The 19,493-nt window shown below is 33.3% G+C and overlaps 1 protein-coding gene across 17 annotated transcripts in view; it reads left to right on the top strand.

Moving 5' to 3' along the window:
• LOC143044208 (PDZ and LIM domain protein 7-like) overlaps window positions 1-19,493 on the top strand; it is a 58,604-nt gene that overhangs the window by 25,031 nt on the left and 14,080 nt on the right. For 7 of the 17 annotated variants that reach the window (XM_076216115.1, XM_076216114.1, XM_076216116.1 and 4 more), the window contains 4 exons: window positions 4,929-5,029; window positions 15,135-15,262; window positions 16,220-16,382; window positions 17,900-17,923. In XM_076216115.1, coding sequence (XP_076072230.1) covers window positions 4,929-5,029; window positions 15,135-15,262; window positions 16,220-16,382; window positions 17,900-17,923 — 416 coding nt within the window. Of the gene's footprint in view, window positions 1-4,928; window positions 5,030-15,134; window positions 15,263-16,219; window positions 16,383-17,408; window positions 17,446-17,899; window positions 17,924-19,493 lie in introns of all 17 variants that reach the window. The other 10 variants (XM_076216127.1, XM_076216126.1, XM_076216118.1 and 7 more) reach the window with 3 other exon arrangements.

The raw sequence follows: 19,493 nt of genomic DNA, 5'->3' as shown, positions 1-19,493 counted from the left end.
TTTATTTATTTACAAAATTTACTTCTGGATACTATCTTATGATCATAAACAAGCTTCTGTCCAAATTTGGTACAAACCCAGGATAGTTTAAGAAAGTTCTAAAAACTTTAACCACAGAGTGAATGTAATGTTTCTCCGCAGAAAAAACTAAGTCCATTTATAAGTAAAATATGGAAAAAATGGAATTTTATTTTTTCAAAATTTACTTCTGGATATTATCTTATGATCATAAACAAGCTTCTGTGCAAGTTTAGTACAAACCCAGGATAGTTTGAGAAAGTTATTAAAATTCTAAAAACTTTAACTACAGAGTGAATGTTTTGTTTCCTCACAGAAAAAACTAAGTCCATTTATAGTAAAATACGGAAAAAATTCGTAAGGGTTCCACGGAACCCGGTGTCTCGCCTACTTTTTCTGTTAATCGCAGACTCAACAAAAATGAGGAAAAACATCAATAAAAATTTCCCTCACGATACTGTCTTTTGATTGAAAGAAGCTTCCAAGTTTGGTAAAAAAAATCCAGGATAGTTTATGAATCTAATAAATGTTTTATAAACTTTAACTGCAGACTGTATGTAATGTTAACTGGAAGAAAAACTAAGTCCATTTATAAGTAAAATACGGAAAAAGTGAATTTTTTTTTTACAAAATTTACTTCTGAATAATATCTTATGATCAGAAATAAGCTTTTGTCTAAGTTTGGTAGAAATCCAGGATAGTTTAAGAACATTATAAATATTTTATAAACTTAAACCACAGAGTGAATGTTTTGTTTCTGGCAAAAAAACTAAGTCCATTTATAAGTAAAATACGGAAAAGTGGAAATTTATTTTTACAAAATTTTCTTCTTGATACTATCTTATGATCATAAACAAGCTTCTGTCCGAGTTTGGTACAAATCAAGGATAGTTTATGAAAGTTATTAAAATTTTAAAAACTTTAACCACAGAGTGAATGTAATGTTTCCTCGCAGAAAAACTAAGTCCATTTATAAGTAAAATACGGAAAAGTGGAAATTTATTTTCACAACATTTTCTTCTTGATACTATCTTATGATCATAAACAAGCTTCTATCCTAGTTTGGTACATATCAAGGATAGTTTATGAAAGTTATCAAAATTTTAAAAACTTTAACCACAGAGTGAATGTCATGTTTCCTCGCAGAAAAACTAAGTCCATTTATAAGTAAAATACGGAAAAAATGGAATTTTATTTTTACAAAATTTACTTCTGGATACTTTCTTATGATCATAAACAAGCTTCTGTCCAAGTTTGGTAGAAATTCAGTATAGTTTAAGAAAGTTATTAAAATTTCAAAAACTTTAACCACAGAGTGAATATTTGTGGACGCCGCCGCCGACGACGCCGACGACGACGGAATGTAGGATCGCTTAGTCTCGCTTTTTCGACTAAAGTCGAAGGCTCGACAAAAATGGAATTTTATTTTTACAAAATTTACTTTTGGATACTACCTTATGATCATAAACAAGCTTCTGTCAAAGTTTGGTAGAAATCCAGTATAGTTTAAGAAAGTTATTAAAATTTCAAAAACTTTAACCACAGAGTGAATATTTGTTGACGCCGCTGACGACGCCGACGACGACGGAATGTAGGATCGCTTAGTCTCGCTTTTTCGACTAAAGTCGAAGGCTCGACAAAAATCATGTTATTGATAACGATATCCCTTATACAGCTATGTTAACCTGATCACCATTCCTCATACTGTTGTACATATATGTAACTAGAAACTGTATGACATTGAGTTTAAATGAGTTTTATAAATATACAAGTATTCATTTTACCTACCTTTTAAAAAAATAGCTGTAGGGTTTCTATATCATGTAGATGATATCACATGTTTTAAAAAATATTAATTCATTTTGACATGAAATTGTTTTGATCAGTCAAATGTTTTGAGATTTTTGTCGAGCCTGCAACTTTTGTTGCAGAAAGCTCGACATAGGGATAGTGATCCGGCGGCGGCGGCGGCTACGGCGGCTACGGCGGCGGCGTTAGCTCACTTCTTAAAAGCTTTATATTTTAGAAGGTAGAAGACCCGGATACTTCATACTTTGTATATAGATGCTTCATGTTACGAAGTTTCCGTCAGTCACATGTCCAATGTCCTTGACCTCATTTTCATGGTTCAGTGACCACTTGAAAAAAAAGTTCAATTTTTTTGTAATGTTGAATTCTCTCTTATTATAAGTAATAAGATAACTATATTTGATATGTGCGTACCTTGCAAGGTCCTCATGTCTGTCAGACAGTTTTCACTTGACCTCGACCTCATTTCATGGATCAGTGAACAAGGTTAAGTTTTGGTGGTCAAGTCCATATCTCAGATACTATAAGCAATAGGGCTAGTATATTCGGTGTATGGAAGGACTGTAAGGTGTACATGCCCAACTGGCAGGTGTCATCTGACCTTGACCTCATTTTCATGGTTCAGTGGTTATAGTTAAATGTTTGTGTTTTGGTCTGTTTTTCTCATACTTTATGCAATAGGTCTACTTTATTTGTTGTATGGAATGATTGTAAGGTGTACATATCTAGCAGGCAGATGTCATGTGACCCTGACCTCATTTTCATGGTTCAGTGGTCAAAGTTAAGTTTTTGAGTTTTGGTCTTTTTATCTAATACTATATGCCATAGGTCAACTATATTTGGTGTATGGAAATATTTTATGATCTTTATGTCAGTCACGCAGGTTTTATTTGACCCTGACCTCATTTTCACGGTTCATTGCACAGTGTTAAGTTTTTGTGTTTTGGTCTATTTTTCTTAAACTATAAGTAATGGGTCAACTATATATGTTGTATAGAAGCATTGTTAGCTGAACATGTCTGCCTGGCATGTTTCATCTGACCTTGACCTCATTTTCAAGGTTCATTGGTCTTTGTTTAGTTATCTTGGTTAATGTTAAGTTTATGTGACAGTTGTAATAAAGCTAAGCTTTACACCTAGGACTATCAACATAATATCAATGATTAGTATAGAAGGCGAGACATTTCAGCGTGTGCACTCTTGTTATTTTTCAGTCTTTTTCATTATGGGGAGAAAGGCTGACAAATTAACTTCAAGTTCTGTTTTGGTCCTTATCAGTTTTGAAACTCTTCTTACATTGATGTAGCTTTCCGAATTATGGTCTTGATTAAACCAAGCATGCTAAGAGGGTGTCACATTGAAATTAATAATAGACTTTGTTTTTTTAACCCTGTCTGTCCATATATACATACATATTAGTTTTATGAAAAATGTCATTGACATTGGGGAATTAAATTGTAAATGAAGTGAATTCCATTATTTACAAATACATGATTTACGAAAATTGGTGTTTCAAGTCATCTGTACTTGTATGGTAATTATTGTATATTTCTTGAGGACATTTGAGAAATGTTTATATACAGGAAATAATAAATATGTAATTAAACAAATCCTGTTTACTACAGATACAATCTTGACCATGTTAACTTAACCTATTTAATAAGTTTAAATTGAATTTATACTTATTGAGCTCAATTCTATGTGTAATAGTATCATTACATCAAATACTACCAATGTTTTAATTATGCATTTTCATTTTCATTTCTCTCTGGTTGACACATACATGCAAAACTGCCTTTTGAATATCTCAATTTGTTGCATGTCAGATGATGTAACTGTTACTGATTGAGATTTCCTTGTTTTCAAAATTCCAATAGGGAACAAACTTTTTATAATTGTATAAATAAACCAATTTTTCAAGACGTTTCTGCCATTGGCCTTCTTCGGTTCTTTATTATACCCCACGCAACGAAGTTGCGGAGGGTATAATGTTTTTGACCCGTCCGTCCGTCTGTCTGTCAGTCCGTCCGTCAGTCCTGTTTCTTGTCATCGCAACTCCTCTCAAACCACACAACAGAATTTCACGAAACCTTTTCAGATAATAAGGACATACTATGTAGTTGTGCATATCGACGGGAAATTGCGATTCAATTTTTTTTCTAGGAGTTACGCCCCTTTGAACTTATTTACTTTAATGTACTACTGCAACAGTTTGTCATCGCAACTCTTCTCAAACCACACAACAGAATTTCACGAAACCTTTTCAGATAATAAGGACATACTATGTAGTTGTGCATATCGACGGGAAATTGTGATTCAATTTTTTTTCTAGGAGTTACGCCCCTTTGAACTTATTTACTTAATGTACTACTGCAACAGTTTGTCATCGCAACTCCTCTCAAACCACACAATAGAATTTCACGAAATCTTTTTATATGAAAAGGACATATTATGTAGTTGTGCATATCGACGGGAAATTACGATTCAATTTTATTTCTAGGAGTTACGCCCCTTTGAACTTATTTGCTTCAATGTACTACTGCAACAGTTTGTCATCGCAATTCCTCTGAAACTACACAACAGAATTTCATGAAACCTTTTCAGATAATAAGGACATACTATGTAGTTGTGCATATCAACAGGAAATTACGATTCAATTTTATTTCTAGGAGTTACGCCCCTTTGAACTTATTTGCTTCAATGTACTTCTGCAACAGTTTGTCATCTCAACTCCTCTGAAAACACACAACAGAATTTCATGAAATTTTGTAAATAATAAGGACATACTATGTAGATGTGTATATTGACAGGAAATTATTATTCAATATTTTTTCTTATACAATTTTTTTTTCTTATACTTATTTAATTTCTCCAATGACAATGTGGGGACGTGGGGTATGTGAGCGTGCTCACTAAGGTTCTTTAATTTTTCCTTCTCAAATACATGGCTGATTGAGATTTACCATTATTATCTGGCTTGATTCAGACACTTAATAAACATGTAGTTTCAAAATTAATGCAATCAGTTTTACATGATTTAGCCTCATTCATAGTTAGTATACCCATTACATTACTTATTAACCATGTTTTATGTTTTATAGAACTATAACCAATCAGCCAGACCATTTGGAAATACCTCCAATAAACCTAGCTATGGCATGGACAATGTCACACAGAAAACATCTCAGATGTCATTCAGTCCGTAAGTATCCACGACCCTCAGTCCAATAAACCTAGCTTTGGCATGGACAATGTCACTCAAAAAAAACATATTCGGTGGCATTCAATCTGTATGGTACACAGCAGTCAGTCCAATAAACCTAGCTATGGCATGGACAATGTCACACAGAAAACATCTCAGATGTCATTCAGTCCGTAAGTATCCACGACCCTCAGTCCAATAAACCTAGCTATGGCGTTGACAATGTCACACAGAAAACATTGCAAATGTCATTCAATCCGTAAGTATCCACGACCCTCAGTCCAATAAACCTAGCTTTGGCATGGACAATGTCACTCAAAAAACATAACTGGTGGCATTCAATCTGTATGGTACACAGCAGTCAGTCCAATAAACCTAGCTATGGCGTTGACAATGTCACACAGAAAACATCGCATTAAATGTCATTCAATCCATAAGTATCCACGACCCTCAGTCCAATAAACCTAGCTATAGCATTGACAATGTCACACAGAAAACATTGCAAATGTCATTCAATCCGTAAGTATCCACGACGCTCAGTCCAATAAACCTAGCTTTGTCATGGACAATGTCACTCAAAAAACATAACCGGTGGCATTCAATCCATATGGTACACAGCAGTCAGTCCAATAGAGTTAGGGGCCTTGTCGGCCAGAGGTGTATGTCATCTACTTTTCTTCCAAAGCTATGGTTGTGAGTTTGAGCCTTGCACGAAATAGGTGTGTTTGACTACAATTTAGATTTACCAGGATTGTTAGTTGTCCTCCTTAAATATAGTTACACTATTAAGGTGGTACCCAACACTTTCACTAAAATTAATTTGGCTCGTTTAATTAGGGCCCCGCCGACTAAGGCGGGTCGCCCTATAGTGATCAGTCTGTCCGTCCGTCCGTCCGTCTGTCCGTCCGTCCGTCTGTCCGTCCGTCCGTCCGTCCGTCCGTCCGTCCGTCCGTCCGTCCGTAACACTTTAACTTTGTGTCCGCTCTATATCTTAAAAACCGTTATGATTTCAAAGTTTATACTTGACATCCATTTTAACCAACACCAGAGGGTGTGTCATGATGTATGTAAAACTTCCTAGGTCAAAGGTCAAGGTCAAAAACTTTGGTTTCAGTTGACAACCCTGTGTCCTGTGGTGAAGATCGTGTCCGCTCTATATCTTGAGAACCGTTATGATTTCAAAGTTTATACTTGACATGTATATGAACCAACACCAGAGGGTGTGTCATAATTTATGAACGACTGCCTAGGGCAAAGTTCAAGGTCAAAAACTTTGGTTTCAGTTGACAACCCCATGTCCTATGGTAAAGATTGTGTCCGCTCTATATCTTGAGAACCGTTATCATTTCAAAGTTTATACTTGACATGTATATAAACCAACACCAAAGGGTGTGTCATAATTTATGTGCAACTTCCTAGGTCAAAGGTCAAGGTCAAAAACTTTGGTTTCAGTTGACAACCCCTTGTCCTATGGTAAAGATCGTGTCCGCTCTATATCTTGAGAACCTTTATCATTTCAAAGTTTATACTTGACATGTTTATAAACCAACACCAAAGGGTGTGTCATAATTTATTTACAACTTCATAGGTCAAAGGTCAAGGTCAAAAACTTTGATTTCAGTTGACAAACCCATGTCCTATGGTAAAGATACAATTTTTTAATGCACATTATTCACAGCGGGGCCCACAGAGATGGCACCCATCTCAATGATATCTAGTTTTTATTAAATTTTGACAAAGTATTTACTTTGACCCTTTAACAAAAATATAAAAATTTCAAAAATTTTTAAAACAACTATTTTATCAGAAAAATTACACTGGTTATATAGCAGTTTGAAAAACACCAATTTTGATCATTGAGAAGCTTAATATTCCCTTAACACAACGTAATTAAAACGTTCTGCTGATTTTACAGAGTTATCTCCCTGTAGTGTTAGGTACCACCTTAAATATCTTATCAGTTGAGTTATTCAACATTCATTAATCCTCCAAAGTTAAAACATTTAGGCTTGAGTCTGAAAAAATTGTGGTGTTATCTTCTACAACATGAAAATTAACCCTGTCATGACTTTATAAAATTGGTACATCCAAAGCCCATTCCTGTATCACCTTTGTATAGCAATGCAATTTAATTACAGCAGTACATGTTTATGGGTGTTTTGTTTGTAAAACATGCTGTGTAACACACATATCTAAATTGTATAGGTTCTTGACAAAGTTTTATTTAAATTAACTTTTTAAAACCATATGAAAGTAAAAGTATTATAAATTTGTCTTTTGATGAGGGGTGTATGATATTTAGGTAATCAACAACATTACTAAACATAGACGATGAAGAATGTAGATATTCTAATTATTTCCTGTTTATCCCCAATGCCTTATCTACTGGGTTTTAATCAACTAGGTGTAGGTTTGATTCAGGTAAAAATTCAATCTATGTTTGATACAGTTTACAGGTAAAAATTCAGGAGAAAGCTATTTGATTTTATACAAAGTCAAAGACCTCACTTGGTTTATTTAGTGGAAAACTGTAAAATATGGATGCAATTTAGATGTTTCACTATAGAGAATTATTGCCAATATATGTCACCAACAGGATATTCAAGTTCTGGAGTTGTAGTTTAATTCGATCTGTTTCATTATTCTAATTTTGACAAATGGTGCACTAAAACTGGTATGGTGAATGTCAGGAAATGAGTTTTTTTGGCTCAAAAATCATGAAAGATTTCTTTATTTTATGTTGATTTACTCTTGATATTATGATGATCTTTATGAGTATTACTGAGACACTTTTCTTTTCTGCCATTGTCATGAAGGTGCAGCAGCCAATATTTAAGCCCTTTTCTGTCTGTATCTTGGTATTTTTAATGTTTAATTGACAGAGATTGGTTAAAAACTTAAAATTAAGGTTCTAAGATTTAATGAATATTCATCTTTTATTTTCAACATTAACCAATTAACCATTAAAATGCTCAAATGATTGTTAAGGTGATTCCACATCTGTTGACCATGCCATAATTCAGTGGTTGTTGTTTGTTGATGTGCTTCATATTTGTTTTTTGGTTCATTTTTGTACATAAATAAGGCCGTTAGTTTTCTTATTTGAGTTGTTTTACATTTGTCATTTCCGAGCCTTTTAAATAGCTGATTATACGGTATGGGCTTTGCTCAATGGGAAGGCCGTATGATGACCTATAGCTGTTAATTTCTGTCATTTGGTCTTGGGTCATGATTGTTTAGTTGGCTCCACACCAGTGGACCATACCCTATTTGACACTATGTCCATTTAAAGTCCTTGATGTGACAGGTTATTGAATACCCCTAGTTTTGTAATTACAGACTAGGGTGTTTAAATGGTTAGGCCAGGTACAATTACCAAAGTGATAGATTGTTATAAAGGACGTAATTGAAGGTTTACATTGATCATATCTTCTAACAGATTAAAGGTGATAATCATAGTAACTTTATTAACTTCAAAATCAAGACACATGATAGTAATTTTTTTGACATATCAGTAAGATCAGCTGATAGACTTTTTAGCTCACCTGGCCTAAAAGGCCATGTGAGCTTTTCTCATCACTTGGCGTCCGTCGTCGTCTGTCTTCGTTAACAATTTTTCAAACATCTTCTCCTCTGAAACTACTGAATGGATTTGAATGAAACTTAGCATGATTGTTCCTTAGATTATCCTGCACAAAGTGTGTGCTTCGATTTTTGATCCGTCAAAAAACATGGACACCGTTACTTAAAATAGAACATAGGGGTCAAATGCAGTTTTTGGCTTATATCTCAAAAACGAAAGCATTTAGAGCAAATCTGACATGTGGTAAAAATGTTCATTAGGTCAAGATCTATCAGCCCTGAAATTTTCAGATGAATCAAACAAACCATTGTTGGGTTGCTGCCACTTAATTGGTAATTTTAAGGAAATTTTGCAGTTTTTGGTCATTATCTTGAATATTATTATAGATAAAGATAAACTGTAAACAGCAAAAATGATCAGCAAAGTAAGATCTACAAATAAGTTAATATGACCAAAATTGTCAATTGACCCCTTAAGGGGTTATTGTCCTTTAATGACAATTTTTCACAATTTGTTCATCACATTTGCTAACTTTAAAAAATCTTCTCCTCTGAAACTACTGAATGGATTTGGATGAAACTTAGCATGATTGTTCCTTAGATTATCTTGCACAAAGTGTGTGCTTCGATTTTTGATCCGTCAAAAAACATGGCCGCCGTTACTTAAAATAGAACATAGGGGTCAAATGCAGTTTTTGGCTTATATCTCAAAAACGAAAGCATTTAGAGCAAATCTGACAGGGGTAAAAATGTTCATTAGGTCAAGATCTATCAGCCCTGAAATTTTCAGATGAATCAAACAAACCATTGTTGGGTTGCTGCCACTTAATTGGTAATTTTAAGGAAATTTTGCAGTTTTTGGTCATTATCTTGAATATTATTATAGATAAAGATAAACTGTAAACAGCAAAAATGATCAGCAAAGTAAGATCTACAAATAAGTTAATATGACCAAAATTGTCAATTGACCCCTTAAGGGGTTATTGTCCTTTAATGACAATTTTTCACAATTTGTTCATCATATTTGCTAACTTTAAAAAATCTTCTCCTCTAAAACTACTAAACCAAATTCAACCAAACTTCAACTGAATGATCAGTAGGGTGTATAAAATAAAGTTTGTGCTTTATTTTTTATTTCGTCAAAAAACATGGCCGTCATGGCTAAAAATAGAACACAGGGTAAAATGCAGTTTTTGGCTTATATCTCAAAAACTCCAGCATTTAGAGCAAATAAGACAAGAAGTTAAAGTATTTATTAGGTCAAGGTCTACCTGTCCTGAAATTTTCAGCCGAATTGGGTAACTGGTTTTTCAGGTATAATGTCCCTGAATTGATGATTTTAAAGAAATTTTGCAGTTTTTGGTTATTATCTTGAATATTATTATAGATACAGATAAACTGTTAATAGCAAAAATGTTAAGCAAAGTAAGATCTACAAATAAGTCAATTTGACCAAATTGTCAATTGACCCCTTAAGGAGTTATTGCCCTTTAAAGACTTTTTTTCACAATTTGTTCATCATGTTGACTTACTTTAAAAAATCTTCTCCTTTGAAACTGCTGTATCAATTTCAGCCAAACTTAGGCTAAATGAGTTTCAGAGTATCTAGTATAAATTTTATATTTCATTTCCTTGTATGTCAGAAACATAGCTCCTATGGCTAAAATAGAACATAGGAGAAAATGATTTTTTTTTTGCTTTTGAAGAAAATAGGACGATTCAAAGAACATTTAAATAAATTGAAAAGCCAAAATAATCATTGATGAGAGATTTAACCAAAAAAATTAAGGTGAGCGATTCAGGCTCTTGAGAGCCTCTTGTTTATTGTTGATATTTGATGAAAAGAATTGCTTTGCAGAGAATCCTAATTTAATTAATCTTCAAATTTTCTGTGTTTGAAGCATTTGTATCAGTGTTGGTTTTTCATTTGGAACATTTAGGGCTAGATAAGAAGAAATACTGTGCGTACAGCCTAAAAAGTACCCTGGTACCCAAAATTGTCTTTAGCCCAGTTTGTCTAAGAAAATTGGAACCTAACCCCTAAGGTTGAACATTTATCTAGTGAGAATTAATCAAAATGTATGAGTCTGTGGGTTACTTAGGAGATAACTGTATTGTATTTTAAGCTCCGACGGCATCAATTTGGAGATTTGATGGTCGCAAATTAGGTTAATTGGCGACAAGTTAGCGGAGACAGTAAACGGGTATTTTCGACCATCAAATCCCCAATTGATGCCGTCAGAGCTTAAAATACAATATTGTTATCTTCATTCTTATGAAACTGACAGAAAACAACGTTAAAACATGTAATTAAAATCTGCAATATGTCGTCTGCGCTTGCGCGTACGTCCAATGGCATCAAAGTGACGTTATCCAATCAAAATGAACGTTACAAACATTGTTGCATTAGAATTTCTCATTAATGTATTATCCCAACTAATTTGATGAATAGCAGATTTTAATAGTCTGTTTTGAATTTATTCATAACTTTTTAAACTCAGGTGATTTCAAGCCAGTATGGTCACATGCCCATTGTTATACCCCCGCTTTAAAAAAGGGGGGGTATACTGTTTTACCTCTGTCTGTCCGTCCGTCCGTCAGTCCGTCCATCAGTCCGTCAGTCCGTCAGTCCGTCCGTCAGTCAGTCCGTCCCATGAAACTTTCGTCACATTTTTCTCAGGAACTGCACATCCACCCTTTCTGTAATTTGGTATCAACATTTATATATGTCAGCCATACCGTGTGATGCGTTTTCAGATTCATCACTTGACAACTTCCTGTTTACCGAACACTTGTCTGATTTTACACATGATAGCCAAGTTGAAAATTTTCGTCACATTTTTCTCAGGAACTACAATACAAGGATTTCTGAAATTTGGTTTCAGGATTTATATAAGTCAGCTATACCGTGTGATGCGTTTTCAGATTCATCACTCGACAACTTCCTGTTTACCGAACACTTGTATGATTTTACACATGATAGCCAAGTTGAAAATTTTCGTCACATTTTTCTCAGGAACTACAATACAAGGATTTCTGAAATTTGGTTTCAGGATTTATATAAGTCAGCTATACCGTGTGATGCGTTTTCAGATTCATCACTCGACAACTTCCTGTTTACCGAACACTTGTATGATTTTACACATGATAGCCAAGTTGAAAATTTTCGTCACATTTTTCTCAGGAACTACAATACAAGGATTTCTGAAATTTGGTTTCAGGATTTATATAAGTCAGCTATACCGTGTGATGCGTTTTCAGATTCATCACTCGACAACTTCCTGTTTACCGAACACTTGTATGATTTTACACATGATAGCCAAGTTGAAAATTTTCGTCACATTTTTCTCAGGAACTACAATACAAGGATTTCTGAAATTTGGTTTCAGGATTTATATAAGTCAGCTATACCGTGTGATGCGTTTTCAGATTCATCACTCGACAACTTCCTGTTTACCGAACACTTGCATATTTTTACACTATTAATATTATCCACTTGCGGCGGGGGTATCATCAGTGAGCAGTAGCTCGCAGTTTCACTTGTTGAAGACTATATGTCTTTGTTTTTGTGACATTGGGTTGTTGTCTTAGTTATGTAGGGGCCTTGGTGGTCATACAGTTTAAGTAGTACTTTACCACTAGCCTGTAAACACCAAGGTTTTAAGTTTGAGGCCCAAATGGCAGGTACAATCGATTAATCAGTACCAATCTTTAACTGACTGGGATAGCCATGAAGGTTGTGGTTTCTCTCTGAAACTTTCTCCACCAATGAAAACTGGACGCCACAGAATAGCCAGTAGTGCTGAAAACACTAAAAATCAGTTGTGTAAAACCCACATATTTATACCCCCGCTTTAAAAAAGGGGGGGTATACTGTTTTACCTCTGTCTGTCCGTCAGTCCGTCCATCAGTCCGTCAGTCCGTCAGTCCGTCTGTCAGTCAGTCCGTCCCATGAAACTTTTGTCACATTTTTCTCAGGAACTACACATCCACCCTTTCTGTAATTTGGTATCAACATTTATATATGTTAGCCATACCGTGTGATGCGTTTTCAGATTCATCACTTGACAACTTCCTGTTTACTGAACACTTGTATGATTTTACACATGATAGCCAAGTTGAAAATTTTCGTCACATTTTTCTCAGGAACTACACATCCACCCTTTCTGTAATTTGGTATCAACATTTATATATGTTAGCCATACCGTGTGATGCGTTTTCAGATTCATCACTTGACAACTTCCTGTTTACCGAACACTTGTATGATTTTACACATGATAGCCAAGTTGAAAATTTTCGTCACATTTTTCTCAGCAACTACAATACAAGGATTTCTGAAATTTGGTTTCAGGATTTATATAAGTCAGCTATACTGTGTGATGCGTTTTCAGATTCATCACTCGACAACTTCCTGTTTACCGAACACTTGTCTGATTTTACACATGATAGCCAAGTTGAAAATTTTCGTCACATTTTTCTCAGGAACTACAATACAAGGATTTCTGAAATTTGGTTTCAGGATTTATATAAGTCAGCTATACCGTGTGATGCGTTTTCAGATTCATCACTTGACAACTTCCTGTTTACTGAACACTTGCATATTTTTACACTATTAATATTATCCACTTGCGGCGGGGGTATCATCAGTGAGCAGTAGCTCGCAGTTTCACTTGTTTATTCATATCAATGAACGACTGGCCGTCTGCTCAGTCTGTTGCAACACTGCATGACATCATAAGAACAGCTGATTGATTTGTCATTTTCAATGAAAAAGTTTGCAATGCAGACATCTAATTAAATCTTATCTTTATATTGATCATTCAGTTATCAGTTTAAGTTGGATATTTGTCAGAAAGAATTTGTAGAAAAACAAACCTGATCAACAAATCTATAAATTGGAAAAATATAATGATAAAATCAATGTTACATTAAAAGAAATTGTGTGATGAGATGTAGCCAACAAAGAAATAGATAAGAAAAGTACTAAGGCCCATGACATTTGCTTACCCTTCCAGAGCACCTGAGATCACCCCAGGTTTTCAGTAGGGTTCGGGTTGCTGAGTCTTCTATGTTGTGTCATGCGTACTATTATTTGTCTGTTTGTCTTTATTTTTTAGCCATGTCGTTGTCAGTTGATTTTCGATCTATGAGTTCGACTGTCCCTCTGGTATCTTTCGCCCCTCTTTTGAGGAAAATAAAAACATGCATGCAGAAAAGATGAAAACTAGATAAATTGAAAAAAAAAGTAAAGAAGCCTAATATTTTTTGTCGAGCCTGCAACTTTTGTTGCAGAAAGCTCGACATAGGGATAGTGATCCGGCGGCGGCGGCGGCTACGGCGGCGGCTACGGCGGCGGTGTTAGCTAACTTCTTAAAAGCTTTATATTTTAGAAGGTGGAAGTCCTGGATGCTTCATACTTTGTATATAGATGCCTCATGTTACGAAGTTTCCGTCAGTCACATGTCCAATGTCCTTGACCTCATTTTCATGGTTCAGTGACCACTTGAAAAAAAAGTTCAAATTTTTTGTAATGTTGAATTCTCTCTTATTATAAGTAATAGGATAACTATATTACATATGTGCGTACCTTGCAAGGTCCTCATGTCTGTCAGACAGTTTTCACTTGACCTCGACCTCATTTCATGGATCAGTGAACAAGGTTAAGTTTTGGTGGTCAAGTCCATATCTCAGATACTATAAGCAATAGGGCTAGTATATTCGGTGTATGGAAGGACTGTAAGGTGTACATGTCCAACTGGCAGGTGTCATCTGACCTTGACCTCATTTTCATGGTTCAGTGGTTATAGTTAAATTTTTGTGTTTTGGTCTGTTTTTCTCATACATATGCAATAGGTCTACTATATTTGTTGTATGGAATGATTGTAAGGTGTACATGTCTAGCGGGCAGATGTCATGTGACCTTGACCTCATTTTCATGGTTCAGTGGTCAATGTTTAGTTTTTGAGTTTTGGTCTTTTTATCTAATACTCTATGCTATAGGTCAACTATATTTGGTGTATGGAAATATTTTATGATCTTTATGTCAGTCGCGCAGGTTTTATTTGACCGTGACCTCATTTTCACGGTTCATTGCACAGTGTTAAGTTTTTGTGTTTTGGACTATTTTTCTTAAACTATTAGTAATAGGTCAACTATATATGTTGTATAGAAGCATTGTTAGCTGTACATGTCTGCCTGGCATGGTTCATCTGACCTTGACCTCATTTTCAAGGTTCATTGGTCTTTGTTTAGTTATCTTGGTTAATGTTAAGTTAAGTGACAGTTGTTATAATGCTTTACTTTATACTTAAGACTATCAACATAATATCAATGATTAGTATAGAAGGCGAGACATTTCAGCGTGTGCACTCTTGTTGTAAACAAATCTTCATAAGAAATGCTCTTGTGTATATGATAAGAATTGGCAAAACTTTTAGAACTTTGTAAAAGATAACCTGATTCTTGTTTTAAAGTACTGTATGACATTAAAAATTAGCTTTATATATTTTCTTTCCCCTTTCAGTAAACCAGTTGCAGTTGATTATCAAAGTGCAGGTCAAAAATATGCTGAGAGAGACGAAAAACCACCATCAACATCAATGCAATCTAAATCATTTAGGTTCTTGAAAGATACACTTGACAGTGGACAAGGTACAAAATCTTCCTTAACATAGACTTAAAGTTTTGATCCAATAAAAAAAAATATTTTTCTTCACAACAAAGTGCACACAAAAGATAAGAATCCGGGAATAAAATCTGTAATTTTCAAATTTATCAAAATTTGTCTCACTTTATTGTGAGATGAATTTAGTTTAAATTTTCTAGTCACACCAGTGCAAAAATGTCAATTATGTAAGTTACACCCACAACAATTTTCATGCATTATGTAATCTAATGTATAGCTATTTTCGTCAATGCATAAATTAAATCTAGTCTTTTGAATCTTAAGAAATTTTATAATTGAGCAGTAACATATTTATAAAAAAAATATCCTTTGTTAAAGGTTGAGGCCAGGTGCTATTTAGAAAATTATTTAATATTACACTTGTAAGACTTTTTAAGTAAAAATTATATTTTAAAATACATATAAGTCATTAAAGTGCTTTGTACAATACGGTTCACTTGGTCAAATATTATAACTAAACTTGATAATATGTTATAATTTTCTAATATGATGCAAACATGTAACTTCTTGTGTAAAGACTTGGATATTATTGAGGGAAAAAAAGTAATGGAAAAGTATGCATGTTTAATTTAATCTAACCATGATATTTAATGATGAACTTCTATCAATCCAAATCATACAAATTTTGATTTGTACCAACATCCAATTATTCGTTGGTATTTTGTAAATTCAGAAATTATTGCGTGCATTCACTATTGACTAATGCAATTTTTCAAGAATGGATAACAAAAAATGAAAAAAATTTATACAGGTCTATATTTAGGTCATCAGAATGTCAGTTCTTATTATTGCAATAGTCATCCAGTCGCAATATTCGAAATAATTTCTGAATTTACAGTATTGAAGTGTTAAGATTATTGTTTCCTCTTTGTTTTTGTATACAAATTAATCTGCATGGTGTGATACTAACCCTGATTTTACAGAACCTCCAAGTGCTTTGAGACCAATGAATAAATCTGTCACCAACCAGAGAGCGGTCTCACCCAACACAGTGGTTTCAAGTAATTCTAAACCTCGACAGTTCAACACACCTACTGGTCTTTACTCAGACCAGAACGCCTCTGATGCACATAGAGCGCATGCCAGGTTTGTTTATGTGCTGTGATACATGTCTTGTCTTGCTGCTCAATATACGGGAGTTTTGATAAGAACACTAGTGTTTCATTGCAAACTTGGATATTTCTCCCAAGTGCCAGAGAGATTTGGTATTTCCCTCAAAGTGCCAAAAAACTTTGATATTTCTATAAAAGAATTTCTTCAGCATTAGCAAAAATGTAAAAAAAATGTAATATTTTTATTGGCGGTAATGAAACTTTAAATGGTTTATTTTTTAAAATTTGTACATAATTGAAATTTACTATCCACTCAATTCATAAAATAGCATTATCGTTCTATTTTGATGCAAACAGACAAGAAAAAGATAAAAACAAACATTTATTTTGACATTATTTTCAATCCAAACATTAGTATTGATGATGATGTAAGAACCTCTGATTGATAACAGACACTGGAATCTTATCAAAACATGCCTGTTTATTGGGATAATCACAGATCTAATCATCAGTACACAATATTGTCTAATGGGTTAAATTATGTGTAAATGTGTTGGAGATGAAATGATCTATATGATTATATCAAAACAATAAACATCTTCATTTATCAGAAGAAACTAATCTGTTTAATCTTTTGAACATTAAAATGTAAAAGAAAAGGAAATTATTTTTAGAATTTTAAGAAATCAAATTTTATATCGCAAAAGATTCAAAATATACATCTTTTAAATATGTATTAAAAGATACAAAAACACCATCTTTTAAATATTTATTAAATGGCATGAAAATCTTTTTTTAATGCATCAGAGTTCTAGTATTCTCCACCAGTTTGCACATATATTAGAATGATTACTGTGATTACATTTTTTTGACGATTATATTGATTACACGTATAAACCTGATTACTGTGACATGTTAATTTTGTTTTTTATCAAGGAAAATAAAACAAACTTTTATTGTAAGATTATCCTTGATGCAACAAAAAGAAGCACTTCACAGTAATTACATTTATAATAGAATATTGACAGCAAATGTAAATAAAATTTGATAATAATTGCAGAATCACCAACTAGTGGGCCTCAACCCCCATGGAAAAGGTAGGAATAATGTTGTTGAGTTATCTCCCATTTGAATTGAATTGCATTTTATGAAATTACCTCCCTTTATGGTTTGATATTGATTTTGTATTATTTGTTTATTGACAGTTTAACTGGATTCTCATTAACAAATTTTTTATTGTGTTGAGACCCCATAAAAGTTTGTTCTTGTATTTTTGAATGTTGCATGTGTAATGTGTTGTAAGGGAGACAACTTCATTTAGTAAAAAAACCAACAATAAAAGAAATAATTCATGCATTTTTTAAATACACAAGATTGAAAAAGTACATGTATTTTGTAAAAACACAAGAGAGAAAAAGTACATCAATTCACAAGAAAGAAATTGAACAGGTTTATATAACACGAAAAAAACAAAAATAATAAACAAATAAAAATAGTAAAAAAATTCTTAGTAAATATTTAGATTGTCAATTTTATCTTTACTTGCTGCAGGGCAGTACAAAATGCCAGGAGAAGGTAACTAGTTATATGCAAAATATAGTCTTTAAGTTAGTGCACAGATTGTCAGTAGACAGATATAGGTTTTATTTTCAGTTTTAGCCACACAAATTGTATTCCAGGTTGATATTTTTTCTGTTTTTTAAAAGGAATTGAAATCAGCAGAAGTTGGGCTAGCAAGATTTTCTTTTTATGTATATGGCTATCAACAAGTTGGGCAATAAAAACAAGGGTCTTTTTGGTACTTTCCTCAATTGTTACGGACTTCTAACTTTAACTAATTTCATTTTTAAAGTAATTGATGAAGAATTATAAATAATAAAATCTTTTCATTCTTGTAAAATATTTAATGACTTTTTTTATTTTTAAAGGAGGCATTTCTACCTTTTCTAAATCAGGCTGAAAATATGGTTTGAGTTTTGCAGGTTTTCATAAAGCTGTTTTTTTCTCAACTACAAAAAATTTAAGAGATAACTATGTTTTATGATATTGTTTGATGAACTATGAAGATTGGTTTTAAAAACTGTTTGTGACAAGAGAAGAGAAGAACAATGAAACAATTAAAGGTTGCAGTCAACATTTTCTGATTTCATTTTCCTTTTACAGTTTATTTTATTTTTTCTGTATTAAGTCAGAAGATGTAAACATAACATTCTGTTTATTTACATCATGTATTCAGATACAATGTAGAAGAATCCCAGCAGTTATATAACAGTGTTTATCTTTAAGCTCCTCCAGCAAAGAACACAACACTTTAACTATAGCTTCACCATATACCTTCTTTCCCTTAAAACCTGTAGTGTTCTCTGTATTCAAACCAGAGTGAAAATCCCTGCAGTTCCAGAGCTCTCTATTTATGTTGCAAACTATAATTTAGGAACCAGACAAAACTTTTATAGTGTCCTTCCTGCAGTAAACCCATTAACTTCTGTTCCTGCTTTATGTTATACATATATCTTGCTAACTTATCCAGATACCTTTATGCACTGAAATGTGTATCAAATGTTTTCTTTAGAATTTTGATGGCTTTGTTTTTAATGTTTTGCCGTGATATAACCTTTTTGCGCTCATGTGGCGTAAAGCAATCAACAATCAATCAATCATTTGAATTTAAAATTTATAGTTTTATGCTGATTATTTTATCTGTAAAAATTTTGAAAACTGGTAAAATAAGATTTAAAAATTTTTTTAACAGTGATACGTTAGATTCCTTATTGTTTTTAGGGTATTGAATTACAACTTTGTCATAACCCACATATGCTTTTTAATGTACATGAACTCATAATTGATGATCATTGTTTTACTATTCATTGCTTTGTCCTTGTGTATGGATATTTTATTCCTTGTTAAAAAAATCTTTTTGGTCAAAATCCAGGGCAGCCATTTTCTATTTTTTTACTTTCTTGTGTTGTGTTTATCATATTTTGGTATTTTTACTCTTTTTAATTGGGTGGTTGTACCTCTGGTTAGGTCTTTATTTTCAGTTCTTAGTATACACTTGCATAACTGTATCTTGTTTGGTTATTTCTAGCTCTGATGACATAGCAGTTAAGCCTTAACTTTATAATTTGAGTGTCTAAAGCACACT

Source organism: Mytilus galloprovincialis, chromosome 9 (genome assembly GCF_965363235.1).
Source record: "Mytilus galloprovincialis chromosome 9, xbMytGall1.hap1.1, whole genome shotgun sequence".
NCBI classification, from domain to species: Eukaryota; Metazoa; Mollusca; class Bivalvia; order Mytilida; family Mytilidae; genus Mytilus; species Mytilus galloprovincialis.
The sequence above is the reverse complement of the archived record's forward strand: the minus strand, read 5'-3'. Positions and strand labels throughout refer to the sequence as shown.